General features: G+C 49.2%; 1 protein-coding gene across 3 annotated transcripts in view; it reads right to left on the minus strand.

Moving 5' to 3' along the window:
* The window catches only part of LOC133118236 (echinoderm microtubule-associated protein-like 6), a 129,602-nt gene that overhangs the window by 26,827 nt on the left and 84,339 nt on the right, over nt 1-18,436 (minus strand). For all 3 annotated transcript variants that reach the window (XM_061228064.1, XM_061228063.1, XM_061228065.1), the window contains exons 13-23: nt 18,262-18,380; nt 15,672-15,858; nt 15,065-15,170; nt 12,035-12,128; nt 11,359-11,459; nt 9,827-10,029; nt 7,205-7,316; nt 6,112-6,239; nt 4,133-4,274; nt 2,517-2,669; nt 1,847-1,978 (exon numbers count right to left, since the gene is read on the minus strand). In XM_061228064.1, coding sequence (XP_061084048.1) covers nt 1,847-1,978; nt 2,517-2,669; nt 4,133-4,274; nt 6,112-6,239; nt 7,205-7,316; nt 9,827-10,029; nt 11,359-11,459; nt 12,035-12,128; nt 15,065-15,170; nt 15,672-15,858; nt 18,262-18,380 — 1,477 coding nt within the window. The remainder of the gene's footprint in view (nt 1-1,846; nt 1,979-2,516; nt 2,670-4,132; nt 4,275-6,111; nt 6,240-7,204; nt 7,317-9,826; nt 10,030-11,358; nt 11,460-12,034; nt 12,129-15,064; nt 15,171-15,671; nt 15,859-18,261; nt 18,381-18,436) is intronic.

An 18,436-nucleotide genomic window follows, 5' to 3' on the forward strand; every position in this document is an offset into this window, starting at 1 on the left:
GCTTGTGTTTGTGTTGTTCTCCATCACACAACCTGCCTGCTGCTTATCACAGATTACTGCCCAAATTTCAAGCATAGCGCATTTCTTCTGCTTTGATTGAGAGTCTGTCCTCACAAATCCACTTTATATTCCTGCAGGCTAGCGCTGGGTAATTGCAAAGAGCTTTACAATATCCACATCCGAGGGACTTTTCAGACGGTCTTTACCAACGGATCTACAGTTGTCTCCACAGTGTACTGCTGCCTATTGTAACAATCAACAATGTCAACTGAGAGCTCACTGCAATTGAAGCAGTTCTGCGAGACCACTTTGGGAAAATAAGTCAATATAAATAATTGGTGTAATCATCTTTTTTTTATATTTCACACAGAAGTGTGTGATGGCTAAATCAGATGTTCCCTTTGGAAAGGGACATGAATAATGACAAATGCGCATAAAATGACAGTGACAATGAGAAGCTTTGCCGAATCCCGTCTGTGCGGGGAGCAGAGGGGTTAGCGAGTGAACGCGGCCCGCGCATAACCGTGCTTTCTCATTCTGGCGCGCTCGAGAGCGCGGCTCGTATTGTGTGCGTAAGATTCGCCCCACAGCGGAGAGGCTCAGTGTGAGGAGCAGAATCCAGAGGAGGCACTAAAGGCTTTCACCGGGAGAGTCTGAGCCCGAGGCCTGCGCTGTTCTCGGCTTTATTTCGGTTATTCATCACGCTGCTCCTCGCCCAGACGCCATTCACAGCCCTGCCTCCGGGACCCTGGCGCTGCAGTCGACTGGGAGAGCGCTCTGCAGTCAGGGCCCAGGGGCCTGCGCCCCTATCTGTGTGTGAACTCTGGATATCTGTGTGTGAACTCTGTGGATATCTGTGTGTGAGCTCTGTGGATATCTGTGTGTGAACTCTGTGGATATCTGTGTGTGAGCTCTGTGGATATCTGTGTGTGAGCTCTGTGGATATCTGTGTGTGAACTCTGTGGATATCTGTGTGTGAGCTCTGTGGATATCTGTGTGTGAGCTCTGTGGATATCTGTGTGTGAGCTCTGTGGATATCTGCGTGTGAGCTCTGTGGATATCTGCGTGTGAGCTCTGTGGATATCTGCGTGTGAGCTCTGTGGATATCTGTGTGTGAGCTCTGTGGATATCTGTGTGTGAGCTCTGTGGATATCTGTGTGTGAACTCTGTGGATATCTGTGTGTGAGCTCTGTGGATATCTGTGTGTGAGCTCTGGATATCTGTGTGTGTGCTCTGTGGATATCTGTGTGTGAGCTCTGTGGATATCTGTGTGTGAGCTCTGTGGATATCTGTGTGTGAGCTCTGTGGATATCTGTGTGTGAGCTCTGTGGATATCTGCATGTGAGCTCTGTGGATATCTGCGTGTGAGCTCTGTGAATATCTGTGTGTGAGCTCTGTGGATATCTGTGTGTGAGCTCTGTGGATATCTGTGTGTGAACTCTGTGGATATCTGTGTGTGAGCTCTGTGGATATCTGCGTGTGAGCTCTGTGGATATCGGTGTGTGAGCTCTGTGGATATCTGTGTGTGAACTCTGTGGATATCTGTGTGTGAACTCTGTGGATATCTGCGTGTGAGCTCTGTGGATATCTGTGTGTGAGCTCTGTGGATATCTGTGTGTGAGCTCTGTGGATATCTGTGTGTGAGCTCTGTGGATATCTGTGTGTGAACTCTGTGGATATCTGTGTGTGAACTCTGTAGATATCTGCGTGTGAGCTCTGTGGATATCTGTGTGTGAACTCTGTAGATATCTGCGTGTGAGCTCTGTGGATATCTGTGTGTGAACTCTGTGGATATCTGCGTGTGAGCGCTAACGCAGCACTAGCATGTGTGAAGAGGGGTTCTTACCGCGGGTGTCCCAGTCGATGTGGGTGATGTAGCTGGAGGCACCCTTGCAGATGCCCACCCTCTTGCTGCTCAGCACGTTGTAGATGTCCACAAAGTTATCGTGAGAAGCCACAGCCAGGTATTTTCCAGCATCTGAGGAGCGGAGATGGCAGAGGAGGAGATGTTACACACAGCGAGCAGACTGGCTGCACCAGCACGATGTGAGTTCAAACGTAGGCTAGTTCGAACATAAATTACGCCATAACTTAATTTAAACCGGTTGCATCCACTGATTTAGTTAGTAGGTGTAAAGTCATTCCTAAAACAGCCGTTGACATACTGTAGCGCATCAACTTGAAAGAATGAGAAACCTGTTGGAGGAGAAATTCAGCATGGTGTAAGCTAGCAGCGCGTTCTCCATGATCGGATGGTTCCACAATTAAACAAAAAACTAACAGAATTTTCTGACATGAAACTAAATGTCTAAATTCAAAATAAGAGAATCATCTCTTATCATCTAGAACCAATAACGCAATTTGTCTAAGAGAGAGGCCGCCGTATTACCACATAACTCTGTATAGAGTTTGTCATACATTGAGATGCAGAGGAAATTAGTAGCGTGCATTCAGACCAGAACAATCGAACACAGCAGATGGATCAGACACTGCGGGAGGTGGGAACGGGAAGTGACCTTGTGAAAACCGGACGTCTGAGACGATCTCCTTCCTGTGGTGGAAGGACACCATGTCCTCCAGGGTGTCGGAGTTCACCACCAGGAAGCTGCCGTCGTTCAGCCCCACCGCCAGGGCCTTCCCGTCGGGGGAGAAGGCACAGCACCGGCCGCCTGAAACAGAGGACAAGGGCTCTACAGCGGTCTACAGGAGGGCAAAGAGACCTGGTCAACACCACCAACCGATCAACAACACCACCAACGCCAAGCTAACCAATCAGCAACTGCACTAACATCTAACCAACCAACCAGCAACATCACCAACATCTACCCAACCAATCAACAACATCACTAATATCGAACCAACCAATCAACAACACCACCAATGCCAAGCCAACCAATCAACAACATCACTAACATCTAACCAACCAACCAGCAATATCACCAACATCTACCCAACCAATCGACAACATCACTAACATCTAACCAACTAATCAACAACACCACCAATGCCAAGCCAACCAATCAACAACATCACTAACATCTAACCAACCATTCAGTATCACTAACATCTAACCAACCAACCAGCAATATCACCAACATCTACCCAACCAATCAACAACATCACTAACATCTAACCAACTAATCAACAACACCACCAATGCCAAGCCAACCAATCAACAACATCACTAATATCGAACCAACCAATCAACAACACCACCAATGCCAAGCCAACCAATCAACAACATCACTAATATCGAACCAACCAATCAACAACACCACCAATGCCAAGCCAACCAATCAACAACATCACTAACATCTAACCAACCAACCAGCAATATCACCAACATCTACCCAACCAATCAACAACATCACTAACATCTAACCAACTAATCAACAACACCACCAATGCCAAGCCAACCAATCAACAACATCACTAATATCGAACCAACCAATCAACAACACCACCAATGCCAAGCCAACCAATCAACAACATCACTAACATCTAACCAACCAACCAGCAATATCACCAACATCTACCCAACCAATCAACAACTGCACTAACATCTAACCAACTAATCAACAACACCACCAATGCCAAGCCAACCAATCAACAACATCACTAACATCGAACCAACCAATCAGTATCACTAATATCTAACCAATCAATCAGCAACACCACCAAGTATAGCCAAGCCAACTAATTAACAATATCACCAACATCTACCTAACCACTCAACCAACATTACTAGCACCTAGCCAACCGACCAGCAACGTCACTAACATCTACTGGGTGTTTTTGGGGCGATTGTCACACAACTGTTCTCTATGGTAACGCCAAACTACTGAGGTTTACAGTTGTGAGTGCTCGGTGCCGTACCCCATTTTATCAAATCTGATTGTAGCTACATTACTAAACTAGCTAGCTTGCTGATCTGTCGCAATTAGTTCACTAGTTAAAAAAAAAAAAACTGCCTTCCAGTCGTCACTGAGGGAAGGAAAGTACCTTGGGTGACAAAGTATGATTTTTCGTCGACATGACATAAAATTCTAGAGGTGTGCGTTGCTTTTTATTTGTTGAACGTGTATTTTTTGTGACTTGGGCGCGACTCCGCTCAGGGCCTCGTTGGCGGTACCTTTTTTGAGCTTGCGCACGGCGACCATGCGGTGATTGGCTGAGAGCTCCCAGATGCGCAGGGTCCTGTCGTCACTCACCGTGGCGCACACGGGCAGCAGGGGGTGAGCGGCCAGCCCCCACACCTCCCCCTCCATGTGACCCTGCAACACACCCACACAGCCCCAATCAAACCCCACACCTCCCCCTCCATGTGACCCTGAAACACACCCACACAGCCCCAATCAAACCCCACACCTCCCCCTCCATGTGACCCTGCAACACACCCACACAGCCACCAATCAAACCCCACACCTCCCCCTCCATGTGACCCTGAAACACACCCACACAGCCCCAATCAAACCCCACACCTCCCCCTCCACGTGACCCTGAAACACACCCACACAGCCCCAATCAAACCCCACACCTCCCCCTCCATGTGACCCTGAAACACACCCACACAGCCCCAATCAAACCCGACACCTCCCCCTCCACGTGACCCTGCAACACACCCACACAGCCCCAATCAAACCCCACACCTCCCCCTCCATGTGACCCTGAAACACACCCACACAGCCCCAATCAAACCCCACACCTCCCCCTCCATGTGACCCTGCAACACACCCACACAGCCCCAATCAAACCCCACACCTCCCCCTCCATGTGACCCTGAAACAGTCAGACACGGCTGTCAATCAAACCTCACCCTCCAAAACAAAGTCAATCAAACCTCGCCCTCCATGTGACCCTGTAACACACAGTTACGGCTGTCAATCAAACCCCCTGAGCCAAGGGTAATGCCCCTCGATGTGGTAAATTGCGTAAATGCGCAATCGTTTCCGATTCAAATACTTGATCTTGCCTAGTGCAACCAAGAGGTCTAGAATGCAGGGTTTGCACTTTCAAAGGGGCTTGACTTCAAAAGTATTTCATAGGTTCAATTACACTGGACAAGCTCAGCAAACTGTAGAAACGTATTTGACTCCAAAACAATTACGCATTTCACCCAGTTCTGCTAAGTGGACCTATGAGAAACATACACATAGTTTTCAATCAACATCTGAAAACAGTTGAGTCAGTTGAACAGAGAGCCGCCCACTTATTTGTATCCACACTGAACAGGATTTGACATTTCATCAACGCCCTGACTGAACTCCACTGACTGAAATGTTAACACTTGTTCAATCTGGTAATAAGTAGGTGAACTTTGTAAGAAACACTGTGTGTCAGTTTATGTATTTTCCATTTTATTGAAGTGCTACCCGCTCCAAGGACCTGTGGGTGACTACTGGATCCTGGTACTGGTTCCCCAGGGTCCAATAGCAACACCGTGGTCAGTGTCTCCCGCACCTGAGATACGCAGAACGAGCGATGGCAACTCTGGGTTCTGTTCCAGCGTCACCGGCGAAAAGGCATCAGTCACCTTCAGCAAACCCCCCGCCGTGCGACAGGTCTGATCACCATGGCAACAGATTAGCTCTGACGGGGAGTCCCAGCTGAGCCAAAGAGCAGCAGGAGCAGCTGCATTTGCAGAGCCAACATGGAGACCGTGCACATGCAGAGCCAACATGGAGACCATGCACATGCAGAGCCAACATGGAGACCATGCCCATGCAGAGCCAACATGGAGACCGTGCACATGCAGAGCCAACATGGAGACCGTGCACATGCAGAGCCAACATGGCGACCATGCACATGCAGAGCCAACATGGAGACCATGCACATGCAGAGCCAACATGGCGACCATGCACATGCAGAGCCAACATGGAGTCTGTGCCCCTGCAGAGCCAACATGGAGTCTCCTGGTTGAACTGCACTAGCTCTGTAGGCTAGAGATCATCAAGTCACTGCAAAATGACCATTTTATATCCTGTACATCACAATGACGTGTGTGCCAAAGCTTCAGCACACCTGTGCCAGCAGGGTCATGAGCGCGCTCACCTGTGCCAGGAGGGTCATGAGCCCACTCACCTGTGCCAGCAGGGTCATGGGGCGACTCACCTGTGCCAGGAGGGTCATGGGGCCGCTCTTGTCGATTTCGAGTACTTCTCCGTTCTTCGTTCCCACCAGGATGTGCCCGTGTCCCAGGGTGATGGCGCGGATCGACGGGTTGTCCTCCAGCAGCAGCCCTGCAGACCAGGAGAATAGCATCACATCACATTACAGTTATGCTTTAGTTGATGCTTTTATCCAAAGTGACTTACAGTTGATTGGCGTAAGCAGGGGCCAGAGCACCAGAGACACTTCAGCCATTTTGAATCGTCTGAATCGTCCTGCTACTCTGAGCTGTGAAAAGATGCCTGACTTTCCCACTTGTAAGTCAGGGCTTTTCTAGTATATCTCGAGTTCAAGTGTAGATGTTATTTTTCCTGATTGGAAAGTAGTAATAAGGGTTTTTTTTTAGGTATCTGGGATGCAGCAAAATAACTGTTCAATCCGGAACACAGAAAAGGATAGGCTGTTCTAAGCTACACTATGTGGCTCTTGTTGTAATAATCCTTTAGTGATACCAGAACACCTACAGTCAGTCAGCCAAGGGTAACCTGCATCCTGAATTCAGCGCGGAGATCTGAACCATCACTCTGTCTGACAGCGGAGACAGTGTGCCTATCAAAGGCCTGATCTCTGACCTGCTGCTCAAGCACACCTGTCACTGGGGCAACAGAGGGTGACCACAGAACAAGGACAACATCTGCAGCTGGGAGAGGGAGAGGGGGAGGGAGAGGGGGAGGGAGAGAGAGGGAGAGAGGGGAGAGAGGGGGGAGGGAGAGAGAGGGCGGAGAGAGGGAGAGAGGGGGGAGGGAGAGAGAGAGAGGGAGAGAGGGGCGAGAGGGGGGAAGGAGAGAGAGGGAGAGGGGGGAGAGAGTGAGAAGAAGAGGGAGAGGGGGGAGGGAGAGAAAGAGAGAGAGCGAGGTAGAGAGAGGGGAGGAAAGTGAAAGAGGGAGGGAGGGAGGCTGAGCCCAGGAGGGCGTGTGGCAGGAATAGAGACGTCTGCAGGAGCAGGAGTGCCCCTGAAACCCCTCTGTGACAAACCACCAACACACCTGTCCCAGAGTGCACTGGGGCGGCGCGGGGTGATGGGTTGGTGCCGTACCTTTGGACCCGGGGGACAGCGCGGCTCTCTTGATGGCGTAGGTCTTCAGGCAGCGCTCGAACATGTCGTCCCAGAGCTCCACCACCCCGTCCTTACCGCCCGTCACAAAGCCCTGCAGGAAGCAGAGAGGGGTCAGCAGAACCAGGCCTGAACCTTGAAATAGGAAGTGCATGCGGTAAAATAAACTCCCCAGTGGAGAGAGAAACCCTCAAACAGTGGAGAGAGAAACCCTCAAACAGCGGAGAGAAAGAAACTATGAGGAAGTTGCTATAGCAGCAGGGTTGAACAGGTCACAGGGAAGGTAATAATTATCTGGAAAAGCAGGGGGAACGGTGAACGGTGTGGAGAGGCAGGGTGATGTAGCTCCTGAGTCTCTGTTTCCTCTCAACACACGTGAACACCTCACGCTCTTCACCATGGCAACAGAGTTCTTTTTCTACCGCTGACTACCCTGCCCCCCACCTGAGCTACCGCCAGAGAGGAATCCTGGGATTCTCTCTGTGAAACTCGAAGCTAGCACACTCCCACGATTCCCACTCCGCGCGGAGCGCAGGGAATGTGGGATATAATGATCTGGAACGTTCCGCGTTTGTTGGGGAACGGGGAATTCCTTCCCGTTGCTTTCTCCCGCTCCAGCAGACATTAGCGTGATTGCGTTGCATCCCATTGTGGCCCCAGACGGACCACTGAAACAATAAATCAAAGCTGCTTTTAATTCACCAAAGATTATCAATGGCTGGAGATCAAAAGCAGTCTCGCTGCAAACGGGGGATGCACGACACAATCGCTCACCGAGACGTCTCTTAACTAAATGTGACAAAGTCTCTGGAATTAAACTCTTTAAAAAAAAAAGAAATTATCAATAAGGATTATTTATCGTCACTGGAGGTAGTTCATTAAGCCAGCTAATGGTCCTGTCTTTTTAGGGAATACCGACTTGGCAAAAAAAACAATCCTTCAAGTCCATTTCTTTCTCTCTCAGTTCGGGCGTTTCTGGTCACCGCTGAACTGGTGCATGAATCAGAGCTGAAGCTACAGACACATGAATGTAAACGTACCTTTATTAACAGCATCAAAGAAACCTACACCTCATACCTGTCAGATATCCAGGACAGCTCAAGCTAGGTTTCGAAACAGCTGGGAGCTGGTGATTTCCAGCTGGATTTTTCAGCATGGTTATTTTATGACAGGCTTTCTTATGAATTGAACTTGCAACTATTTGGAGTACTTTTCTTAACCGTGGCAGAGAGTCCCTGTAGATCTGTTGGCCTCATTACCCCGATAATGACTTAACGAGACAGTGACAGTCTTCTCCCCACGGACCCCCGAGTCATCTGTCGGGTCAATAGCCACCACACCCGCCCACACCCCCACCCGTGAGACCAGACTGGTGATTAAACTGAACAAACTGTAGAGTGAGGACAACAGAAAATCTTTCTCCATCGCCGTCGACCTACAGGACTCTGTGGAAGACCTGAGCTCAGGGGAGAATTAAATCCATACGGATTCTGAACACCGCGTGGCTGTGCATTTCAAACGGCTGTAATCGATAAGGGCGGTTCAGATTGATATGGGTTCAGATTGATATGGGTTCAGATTGATTTAGGTTCAGATTGATATGGGTCGTTCCGATCAATTAGGGCGGTTAAGGTCGATAAGGGCGATTTAGATTTAGATCGACAAGGGCGGTTTGGGTCAATAAGGGCGATAAGGGCGGTTAAGGTTGATAAGAGCAATTTAGATTTAGATCGATAAGGGCGGTTTGGATCAATGAGGGCGGTTCAGGTTGATAAGGGTGGTTCGGGTCAATAAGGGTGGATCGGGTCGATAAGGGTGGATCGGGTCGATAAGGGCGGTTAAGGTCGATAAGAGCGATTTAGATTTAGATCGATAAGGGCGGTTTGGATCAATGAGGGCGGTTCAGGTCGATAAGGGCGGTTTGGGTCGATAAGGATGGTTCAGGTCGATAAGGGCGGTTTGGGTCGATAAGGACGGTTCAGGGCGATAAGGGCGGTTTGGGTCGATAAGGACGGTTCAGGGCGATAAGGGCGATAAGGGCGGTTGGGGTTGGGCTGGGGTCAATCCATCCAAACCGCAGTTTTAATAAACCAGCTGTGCCAGAAACCCTTTCACTAAAAACTGCATTATTAATAAAGCTGTGGTGTTATTTTGTTTTATGTTTATTGCTTTTATTATGTTTGTCATTTGTCCAATTTAATGTGCACTTTTATGGCGTGCATTTCTTTCTACGTGCTTTATAATATAATATAATAATACGTTATTATAGAATTACTGTGAAGAAGAAGCAGTGAACCCTTTAAGGTGTGAGATCATAAATGTGATGAGAATGTTCTTAACTTATCATTCATTCTAAGACTGATGGAACGAACACTACTGGCAATTAAACAGCTGTTTTGTGTTGTGTTTTATTGTGCTGTGCTGTGTTGTATTACACTGTGTTGTGTTGTATTATGCTGTGTTGTGTTGTGTTGCATTACGCTGTGTTGTGTTGTGTTGTATTACGCTGTGTTGTGCTGTGTTGTATTACGCTGTGTTGTGTTGCATTACGCTGTGTTGTGTTGTGTTACACTGTGTTGTGTTGTGTTCAGCAGGGTGTGGTACCTTGTCCAGGGAGTACATGGCGAACACAGGGCCGTCGTGGGCCTTGATGGTCTTGAGGAGCGCCGTGTCCTTCCAGATGTACACGTCTCCCGTGGCGGCCCCGGAGAAGACCAGGTCCTCCCCCCGGCCGTAGCACACCGACATCATCGTCTCCAGCTTTCCCAGGCTCCCGAACACGCCCCGCTTAAACGTCAGACCGCCACCTACAGAGGGCAGGGAGACGTGCGTTAGCTCAGGAGGTACGAGCGCTTCAATTCCGCGCCCTGGGCGCGTCGAAGTGTCCCTGAGCAAGACCCCTAACCAAGACCCCTAACCAAGACCCCTGAGCAAGACCCCTAACCAAGACCCCTGAGCAAGACCCCTAACCAAGACCCCTAACCAAGACCCCTAACCAAGACCCCTAACCAAGACCCCTAACCAAGACCCCTAACCAAGACCCCTGAGCAAGACCCCTAACCAAGACCCCTAACCAAGACCCCTAACCAAGACCCCTAACCAAGACCCCTAACCAAGACCCCTAACCAAGACCCCTAACCAAGACCCCTAACCAAGACCCCTAACCAAGACCCCTAACCAAGACCCCTAACCAAGACCCCTAACCAAGACCCCTAACCAAGACCCCTAACCAAGACCCCTAACCAAGACCCCTAACCAAGACCCCTAACCAAGACCCCTGAGCAAGACCCCTAACCAAGACCCCTAACCAAGACCCCTAACCAAGACCCCTAACCAAGACCCCTAACCAAGACCCCTAACCAAGACCCCTGAGCAAGACCCCTAACCAAGACCCCTGAGCAAGACCCCTGAGCAAGACCCCTAACCAAGACCCCTAACCAAGACCCCTAACCAAGACCCCTAACCAAGACCCCTAACCAAGACCCCTGAGCAAGACCCCTAACCAAGACCCCTAACCAAGACCCCTAACCAAGACCCCTAACCAAGACCCCTAACCAAGACCCCTGAGCAAGACCCCTAACCAAGACCCCTGAGCAAGACCCCTAACCAAGACCCCTAACCAAGACCCCTAACCAAGACCCCTGAGCAAGACCCCTAACCAAGACCCCTGAGCAAGACCCCTGAGCAAGACCCCTAACCAAGACCCCTAACCAAGACCCCTAACCAAGACCCCTAACCAAGACCCCTAACCAAGACCCCTGAGCAAGACCCCTAACCAAGACCCCTAACCAAGACCCCTAACCAAGACCCCTGAGCAAGACCCCTAACCCCCAGGTGCTCCCGATGAGCTGCCAGCCTATCGGCATCAGTGTGAGTGTGTGTGTGAATGGGTGAATGGGTGAATGTGAGGCATTGGTTGTACAGCACTTGGATAAGAATAATGTATGAATGCAGGCCATTCACTACATGAATGTAACCCCCCCTATCTGAGGCTGTACCTGTAGCCCCCCCTCTGACGCTGTACCTGTAGCCCCCCCTCTCTGACGCTGTACCTGTAGCCCCCCCTCTCTGACGCTGTACCTGTAGCCCCCCCTCTCTGACGCTGTACCTGTAGCCCCCCCTCTCTGACGCTGTACCTGCGTGCTGCCAGAACTTGATGTGCTTCATCCCCACGGTCACCAGCTTGTCCATTTGCACAGGGTTACACTTCACCACAAACAGCTTGTCCTTGTGCCCCCTGGGAGAGAGAGAGTCACGGCACGTCCGTCACAGAGTACACACAACACAGCACACAACACAGCACACAACACACAACACCCTCTCTCACTGCTCACACCGTCACACACAACACCCTCTCTCACTGCTCACACCGTCACACACAACACCCTCTCTCACACTGATGGACTACGGTGGATTGCCCGTGTTAGGAGTGCAGTGGCAGACTGTGCAGTGTTAGGAGTGCAGTATTAGGAGTTGTTAGGAGTACAGTATTAGGAGTGCAGTGTTAGGAGTGCAGTGGCAGACTGTGCAGTGTTAGGAGTGCAGTGTTAGGAGTGCAGTGGCAGACTGTGCAGTGTTAGGAGTGCAGTGGCAGACTGTGCAGTGTTAAGAGTGCAGTGTTAGGAGTGCAGTGGCTGTGCTGAGGGGAAAAGGGTCCCAGCTCCTTTATGTGTGCGGTAAACTGCACATGAGCCCATGCAGGTTGGTATGAGGGGAGGGCAGGTTGGTATGAGGGGAGGGCAGGTTGGTATGAGGGGGGGGCAGGGGAGGGCAGGTTGGTATGAGGCGGGGGCAGGGGAGGGTTAGGTTTACCGGGCCGTAGCCAGCTTCTCCCCTTTCTTCCAGTCCCACACCACGATGCAGTGGCAGTCATCGATGCCCACCGACACCAGGCTCTTCCCGTCGGCTGCAGAGACAGGAGAGAAACTTGTGGCGTTCGCTTTGGAGAACCCGGAGCCTCAGCCTCGCGCTCAGAGTGAGTCCCGCTACACCCGGCTCGCAAAAGACCAAATCTAGACCCATCTAGACCCATCTAGACGTCTGGAGGGCTGGAAATCTTGAGAGTGAGAGATGTTTTGACACGAACTAATTTAGCCCCAATTTAGCTCAGGTTTCACCTGGAATATAGCCCGGGTATGTCCTAGTCGGCTAGAACCCTTTCACTTTTAATGATAATGTAGGTCTTGAGATGTCTAGATGCCTCTCGATCCTGAGCTAAATTGGGGCTAAATTAGTCCGTTTGTGTGGAAAGGTCTCTCAGTCCCAGATGGCCAGTCCGGCCAGCTCTCTGGCGAGTTACAGTCATGTGACTGTGGCAGAACTGTGGCAGATGTCGGCGAGTCTGTGGAAAACAGCAGAGACAAGTTGTGCGCGCAAGCTTTACAGTTCTCATTATTTCAGAGAATGAACTTTTATTATCTGCCATAAGAGTTGAGTTAGGGCTACGGCCGGTGTGTGTGTCGCCGGTGACAGGAGGGAATGGGAGGGCCACTGTAGGGGAGTGTGTGTGTGTGTGTGTGTGTGTGTGTATGTGTGTGTGTGTGTGTGTGTGTGTGTGTGTGTACGTCTGTGTCTGTGTGTGTATGTGTCTGTGTGTGTGTGTGCACTGGAGGGGTCGGGTGGTATATCATCCTGCCAGGTGAGACAGAACGCATGAAAAATGCCCCGGGGGAAAGTGATATAAATTAGCAACGTTCATATTAAAGGCCTGATCACTGCCTCCCAAAGGGCCATAAACTCGGCGGCCATTTTACAGCAAAGGGCGGCCATTTTATGACACAGCGAAGGAAGCACTGCTGTCAGGTGGGCTCCGTACAGACATTACACAGGGAATATCTGGGACGATGACCTCTTAATCCAACATAACTGACACAGAGATGGAAGAAAACACCAACATAAAGTCACTTTTGTATTATATATATTGTGTTTGACTCTTGGAGTCGCTGTTATCCTATGCGTTTGCTAGTTTTCGTAGATTTCGTAGTCTCTTCGGTCGATATTCCTTTGACTTGGTTGATTGTAGGTCTATGTGGATCAGCTGTTGATTAGGGTCTGTTAATTGGTCACTGAGAGCAGCTGTTGTGTATTAGCCTCTTGTCCAATCAGGTGTGACCACACCCTTCCTTTTCCATTTCCTGTTTCATTTCTGAACCTGTAGCCTCTCACTATGCGTCCCATGTTAGCAGCCTAGTTAGTGAGAAATTCGGCTAGTCTTTAGAAGTCATTTATGGGTTTATTTTCTCTAATTCTCAAAAAATGTAATGTATTAGTAGTATGTATTGGGAAACCTAGCAAATTTTAGTGTTGCACTTCGACACAGTTTTGCTGTGTCATCTACGCTAGGGTGGTTAGCAGAGCTAGCCTTGTCCATTTACTGCAAGTTCAGACTGCTTGCCTGTACAATTGCCAAGCCCTGCAGTGCTTTATTTTATTTTCAGTTGTGCTGCAAAACCGTCCCATCTACTCGATTACTGGTTTCTGTTTGATGGAGAGGAAATGGAAAGGAGTACATTTTAAATGGAAGGAAAAAAACAACTAAACTGAAAAGGCATTAGTTCTTTGTAGAGCCATTTTCATTAATATATATTGAAGAGGCATTTGGGTTAAGGGGTCATTACTTATCAGAAACCCTAGTCCTCTTTCCCTTATTATTATGTGGTTGGAACTGGTTTCTCTCTCTGATCAGCTGGGGTTTGAGAAAATGATCCTGCCACAAAGCCATCACCATTTGAAGCTGTGCTTTTCCCAGGTTAAAATGTGTGGTCATTCAGTTGTAATTGGTCATTAATTGGTAGTCATTCGGTAGAATTACCACAGACACTTCTGAGCATGGAGGATACACTTCCCCTGCGCTACTGCTGATGTCATCATGGAACTCTGAGTGGATGACATCACAGTAGACCGTGCTGCTCATGAACCAGCAGGAAGTTGAGAAGTCTTGATTTCCAAAACTCCTGACAAAAACCCACCAATAACGATCGAAAGTCAGAGGTGTTCTATGGCTCTGCTAGTCATATGTATAGGTGACCTTACAGCGCATACTTATAGGTCCTACGTATACAAACACTGTGCATGCTGGGAGATTAATTGCATAATAAATGCATTTGCAGAACATTTTCATTTGCCTTAAGGTGATATATTTTTTTTAAATGTATCCCTGGTTTTTCCCCAAAAAGCCAACAAAATATTGTAGAATATTCCATGTCCTTAAGTGGATGATGAGTGGTTTACATATGCCTGTCACTTTGGCGCGCTTCTCGTATTTGCTCAAGGTCTGTGCCGAGATTTGTGGCATTAAAACGCCCCTGTCAGGGCTTGGAGCAGAAGCGTCCGGTGGGAGCCAACGTGCACTTTATTAAGCAGGCTGAACTACTGCTACGAGGGGCTGAGTTATTGATCAGTGGACAAAACGAAGTGGACACTCCCGGTGATTAGAGTGGCCATTTCCTGCCTCCCGGATCCGTTTCACTGTACGATCAGAGACCGTTTCAGCAACGTTACATTACAGCCACCTCAGCGTTGCGTCTGTCCCCAAAGGCTCCAGATCTGCACTTCATCTCCTGAGCTCCTCATGACAGGACGTGTGTAGTTAGGAGTAAGAGTTTCTCATCCTGTATTACAGGACAGAACATCCAATTTTCCCTGGCTATGCCACTTTTGAATTTTAATTTTCAGAAAATTCAAAATTTACTTATATGCTGGCAGACTTTTTTTGATCATAGATGTAAGGAGTTGAATATCTGGAGAGCCTGTAGAAGCTGTGGTCACGCGCTGCTCTGATTGGTGGATGCGGTCAGCGCTGGAGGGGGTAACCAATAGGAGGGAGACGTTGCTGATCCGTACCGGAGAAGTCGAGGGCGCAGACCCCCCTCTGGTGGTGTCCCTTCAGGAGGGACAGGCACTTCAGCGTCTGCGTGTCCCACACGTGGATGGCTGGGTCCCGGCCCACCTGAACACAGGCACAGCAGGGTCTGCCCGGGTCTGCATTCACCTGCACACTGTCAGACCCCCCCCCTCTCCCTCTCCCTCCCTCCATCCCTCCCTCTTTCTCCATTCATCTCGCTCTCTGCCCCCTGTAGCTCTCAGGCTCCCATGTACAGACTAGAGTAAGAAAGTACGGCGGCAATTTAGGTTATGGTGGGCTGAAGGAGTTTAGAACACAAGTTTTATAAAGTTGCTTTCCTGACCAAGGAAACTGGCCTTGTAGTTTTAACAGACAGGCTCTGGCAAATGGGTAGCCTCACTCTATGCTCTAAAAGTTGGCTTTACTTTAAAGTAAGGAAACCAATTACCAAAGTTAAGTTACAGACTCAATTCAAGTAAATTTAACGTAATATTAGTACTTGACCTGGAAGAAGTGGGCCAGTCGGTGTCCTTTTAAAAAGTAAAGCCAACTTATTCGCGTTTACAGTGCTCCGTGAATCTCAGGTGGCGGCCATTTTGGCTCTACCTGCCCAGTTGCCACGTAGTCCTTGAGCGGGTGCACTGCCAGGCTGAGGATGTCGTCGTCGTGGCCCAGGTAGAAGCGCTGCGAATGCTGCTGCCGGTTGTAGACCACGGCTACGGCCGCCACGTGGTACACCACCTCCCCCGCCTGCGTGTAGAACAGGTTGTTCCTGCAGTCGTAGCCCCGGTACCTGCAGGGAAACATGCGTTAGCAGCTAGCCATGGGGCATATGCATTAGCATTAGCAGCTAGCCATGGTACCCATTAGGGCATATGCATTAGCATTTGTAGCTAGCCACGGTACCCGTTGGGGCATGTGCATTAGCATTAGCAGCTAGCCACGGTACCCACTGGGGCATATGTATTAGCATTAGCAGCTAGCCATGGTACCTGCTGGGGCATATGCATTAGCATTAGCGTTAGCAGCTAGCCAAGGTGCCCACTGGGGCATATGCATTAGCGCTAGCACATAACTACCGTACCTGCAGAGTCTCTTACATGGTGATGCGCAAAAAACTCAACTTCCACGATTTCAAAAACTCTTTTCACAAGCCCGTGGATAGTCAGTGGGTGATCCACAGGCACTTAGTCCATATTTTATTTCTACAGTCAGTGGTGTTGGGAAGGGAACTCTTTACAGTGGACTACAGAGCTGGTAATCCCTCTCTGGAGAGCGGCCATAGCTCTATTTTAATTGGGACATCTTTAAATAAATAAAAAAATACTTCTTAGAGCGCACAGAAAGCCGTTAATTTATGAATGGCAGTAACCTCAGCCGCCACAGTGTCCCGTCTGCACTCTGAGAGCACGGGGCTCCTCGCCACGCCGGGTCTTTCCTGTTACTAGGCAACACGGAGGGCGTGTGGCACAGTGAGAGGGGGGTCTCTGCGGTGCCTCCCTTATGGAAACGCAACACTGCAATATACCGCAATTATGTGGGTTTTTCTGAAAGTATAATCATAAATACATTTTCAGTGATACACACTGCAATATCTCACAGTATATTGCAGTCATTTTCATCCTTGCCCATGCACTGTAAAGAATTGTAGTACACAATATGATTTATTACTTTTGAAATATTTTCATCGTATTCTACACTGATCATGCATTTGATTTATTGTTTTTAATATATATATTTTTAAAGAATTCTGTTTCTGTGAGTTTCCACACTGGGTGATTATAGTGTCCTCACTGAATTGTTGTATCCGGGCGGATTGGTGCTCTTCATCACGTTATGGTCCGTAGCGTAACATGACCGTCAGTCCCAAAACAACCTGACAAGGGTATGAGTGTGAACTGCACAAGTGTGAAGGGCAATCTTTGCCCATCAGCTAATTTTGACAGGACATCCATCTTCCCTATCCCAAAGGGGCACACGTCCCACACTGTAGGGGCACACGTTCAGCACGCGGCTGGTGCATTGTACTCCACCTCATATTCCCAACGGGAGAAACCACACAGAGCCCTGTTATCTGCAAACCCACCTTTCAATTGGCTTGATTAATAGCATGCGTGTGTGGAATTTCAATGAGATGCGCGCACGCACACGCACACGCACACGCAAACGCACACACAAACACACACACACACACACGCACACACGCACACACACACACACACACACACACACACACACACAGGGCTTTTTCATGTCTCTGTGGACCGTTCGGCTTATGACACCCGCACTGCCGTTCAGCTCTGTCAACGGAATATATGAATATGAATATGAATATAATCTGGAGTTTCATGAGCTTAAAGTATGCTTAAGGGAACCTTCCCTGCTCTGAATGTTCTTAAGACCTGTTAGTGCAGCTGAGTGGATAGGCAGCAGTTATTTACACAGAGGGATGACATTTTATTCCAGGGGCAAAATATATTTTTCAGAATTTTCAAAAATCCCTGTTCAGCTCCACTAGCAAATGGCACAATAGTTCCATGGCAATCAGCCATTTAATTAACAAAGGATGCCATCTCTCAATCATCCCCCTGAGCCATGTTATCAGTGGCCATTTTGTGTTCTGGTCTTCACTGTCCTTGAATTCAATTGCTCATTCTTAATTTTGATGTGCAATTAAGTGCAAGTGTCTACACACACACACACACACACACACACACAAGAATAGTTTAGTGAGTTCGCGCTTTTGAGAATTTTATGAAATAATTGCAAAGTCGAAATGAAGGCCACATCTGGACTGAACCCATGGGCTAAGCCTTGAATGCAGTGGACATTTTGTGTTCAGTGTTCAGGTGAAAACTCGGCTACATTTTGCTGAAAAGTGAAGGTCTTCTCGCCGATTAGACTGAAGCCAGGCTACATCCTGGGAAAACCTGAGCTACACTGGGGCCAACCAAGTAACAGGTAGTCAGTCAGGCTAGCAGCGGACAGTCAGGCTAACGAGCGGACAGTCAGGCTAACGAGCGGACAGTCAGGCTAACGAGCGGACAGTCAGGCTAACGAGCGGACAGTCAGGCTAACAAGCGGACAGTCAGGCTAACGAGCGGACAGTCAGGCTAACGAGCGGACAGTCAGGCTAACGAGCGGACAGTCAGGCTAGCGAGCGGACAGTCAGGCTAACGAGCGCTAACGGCGTTACCCGTGAACGAACTGCAGCCTCAGCCCCTCCTCCGGAACCCTCTGCCTCTTCAGGGAGCTGATTGGCTGCTGCTTCTCCCGGCTCTGCTGCCGCAGCTGGGGGAGGTCCTCCTTGTACACCTGGATCACATGACACATCACATGACACATCACATGACACATCACATGACACCTCA

This window comes from Conger conger, chromosome 18, assembly GCF_963514075.1.
Source record: "Conger conger chromosome 18, fConCon1.1, whole genome shotgun sequence".
NCBI classification, from domain to species: domain Eukaryota; kingdom Metazoa; phylum Chordata; class Actinopteri; order Anguilliformes; family Congridae; genus Conger; species Conger conger.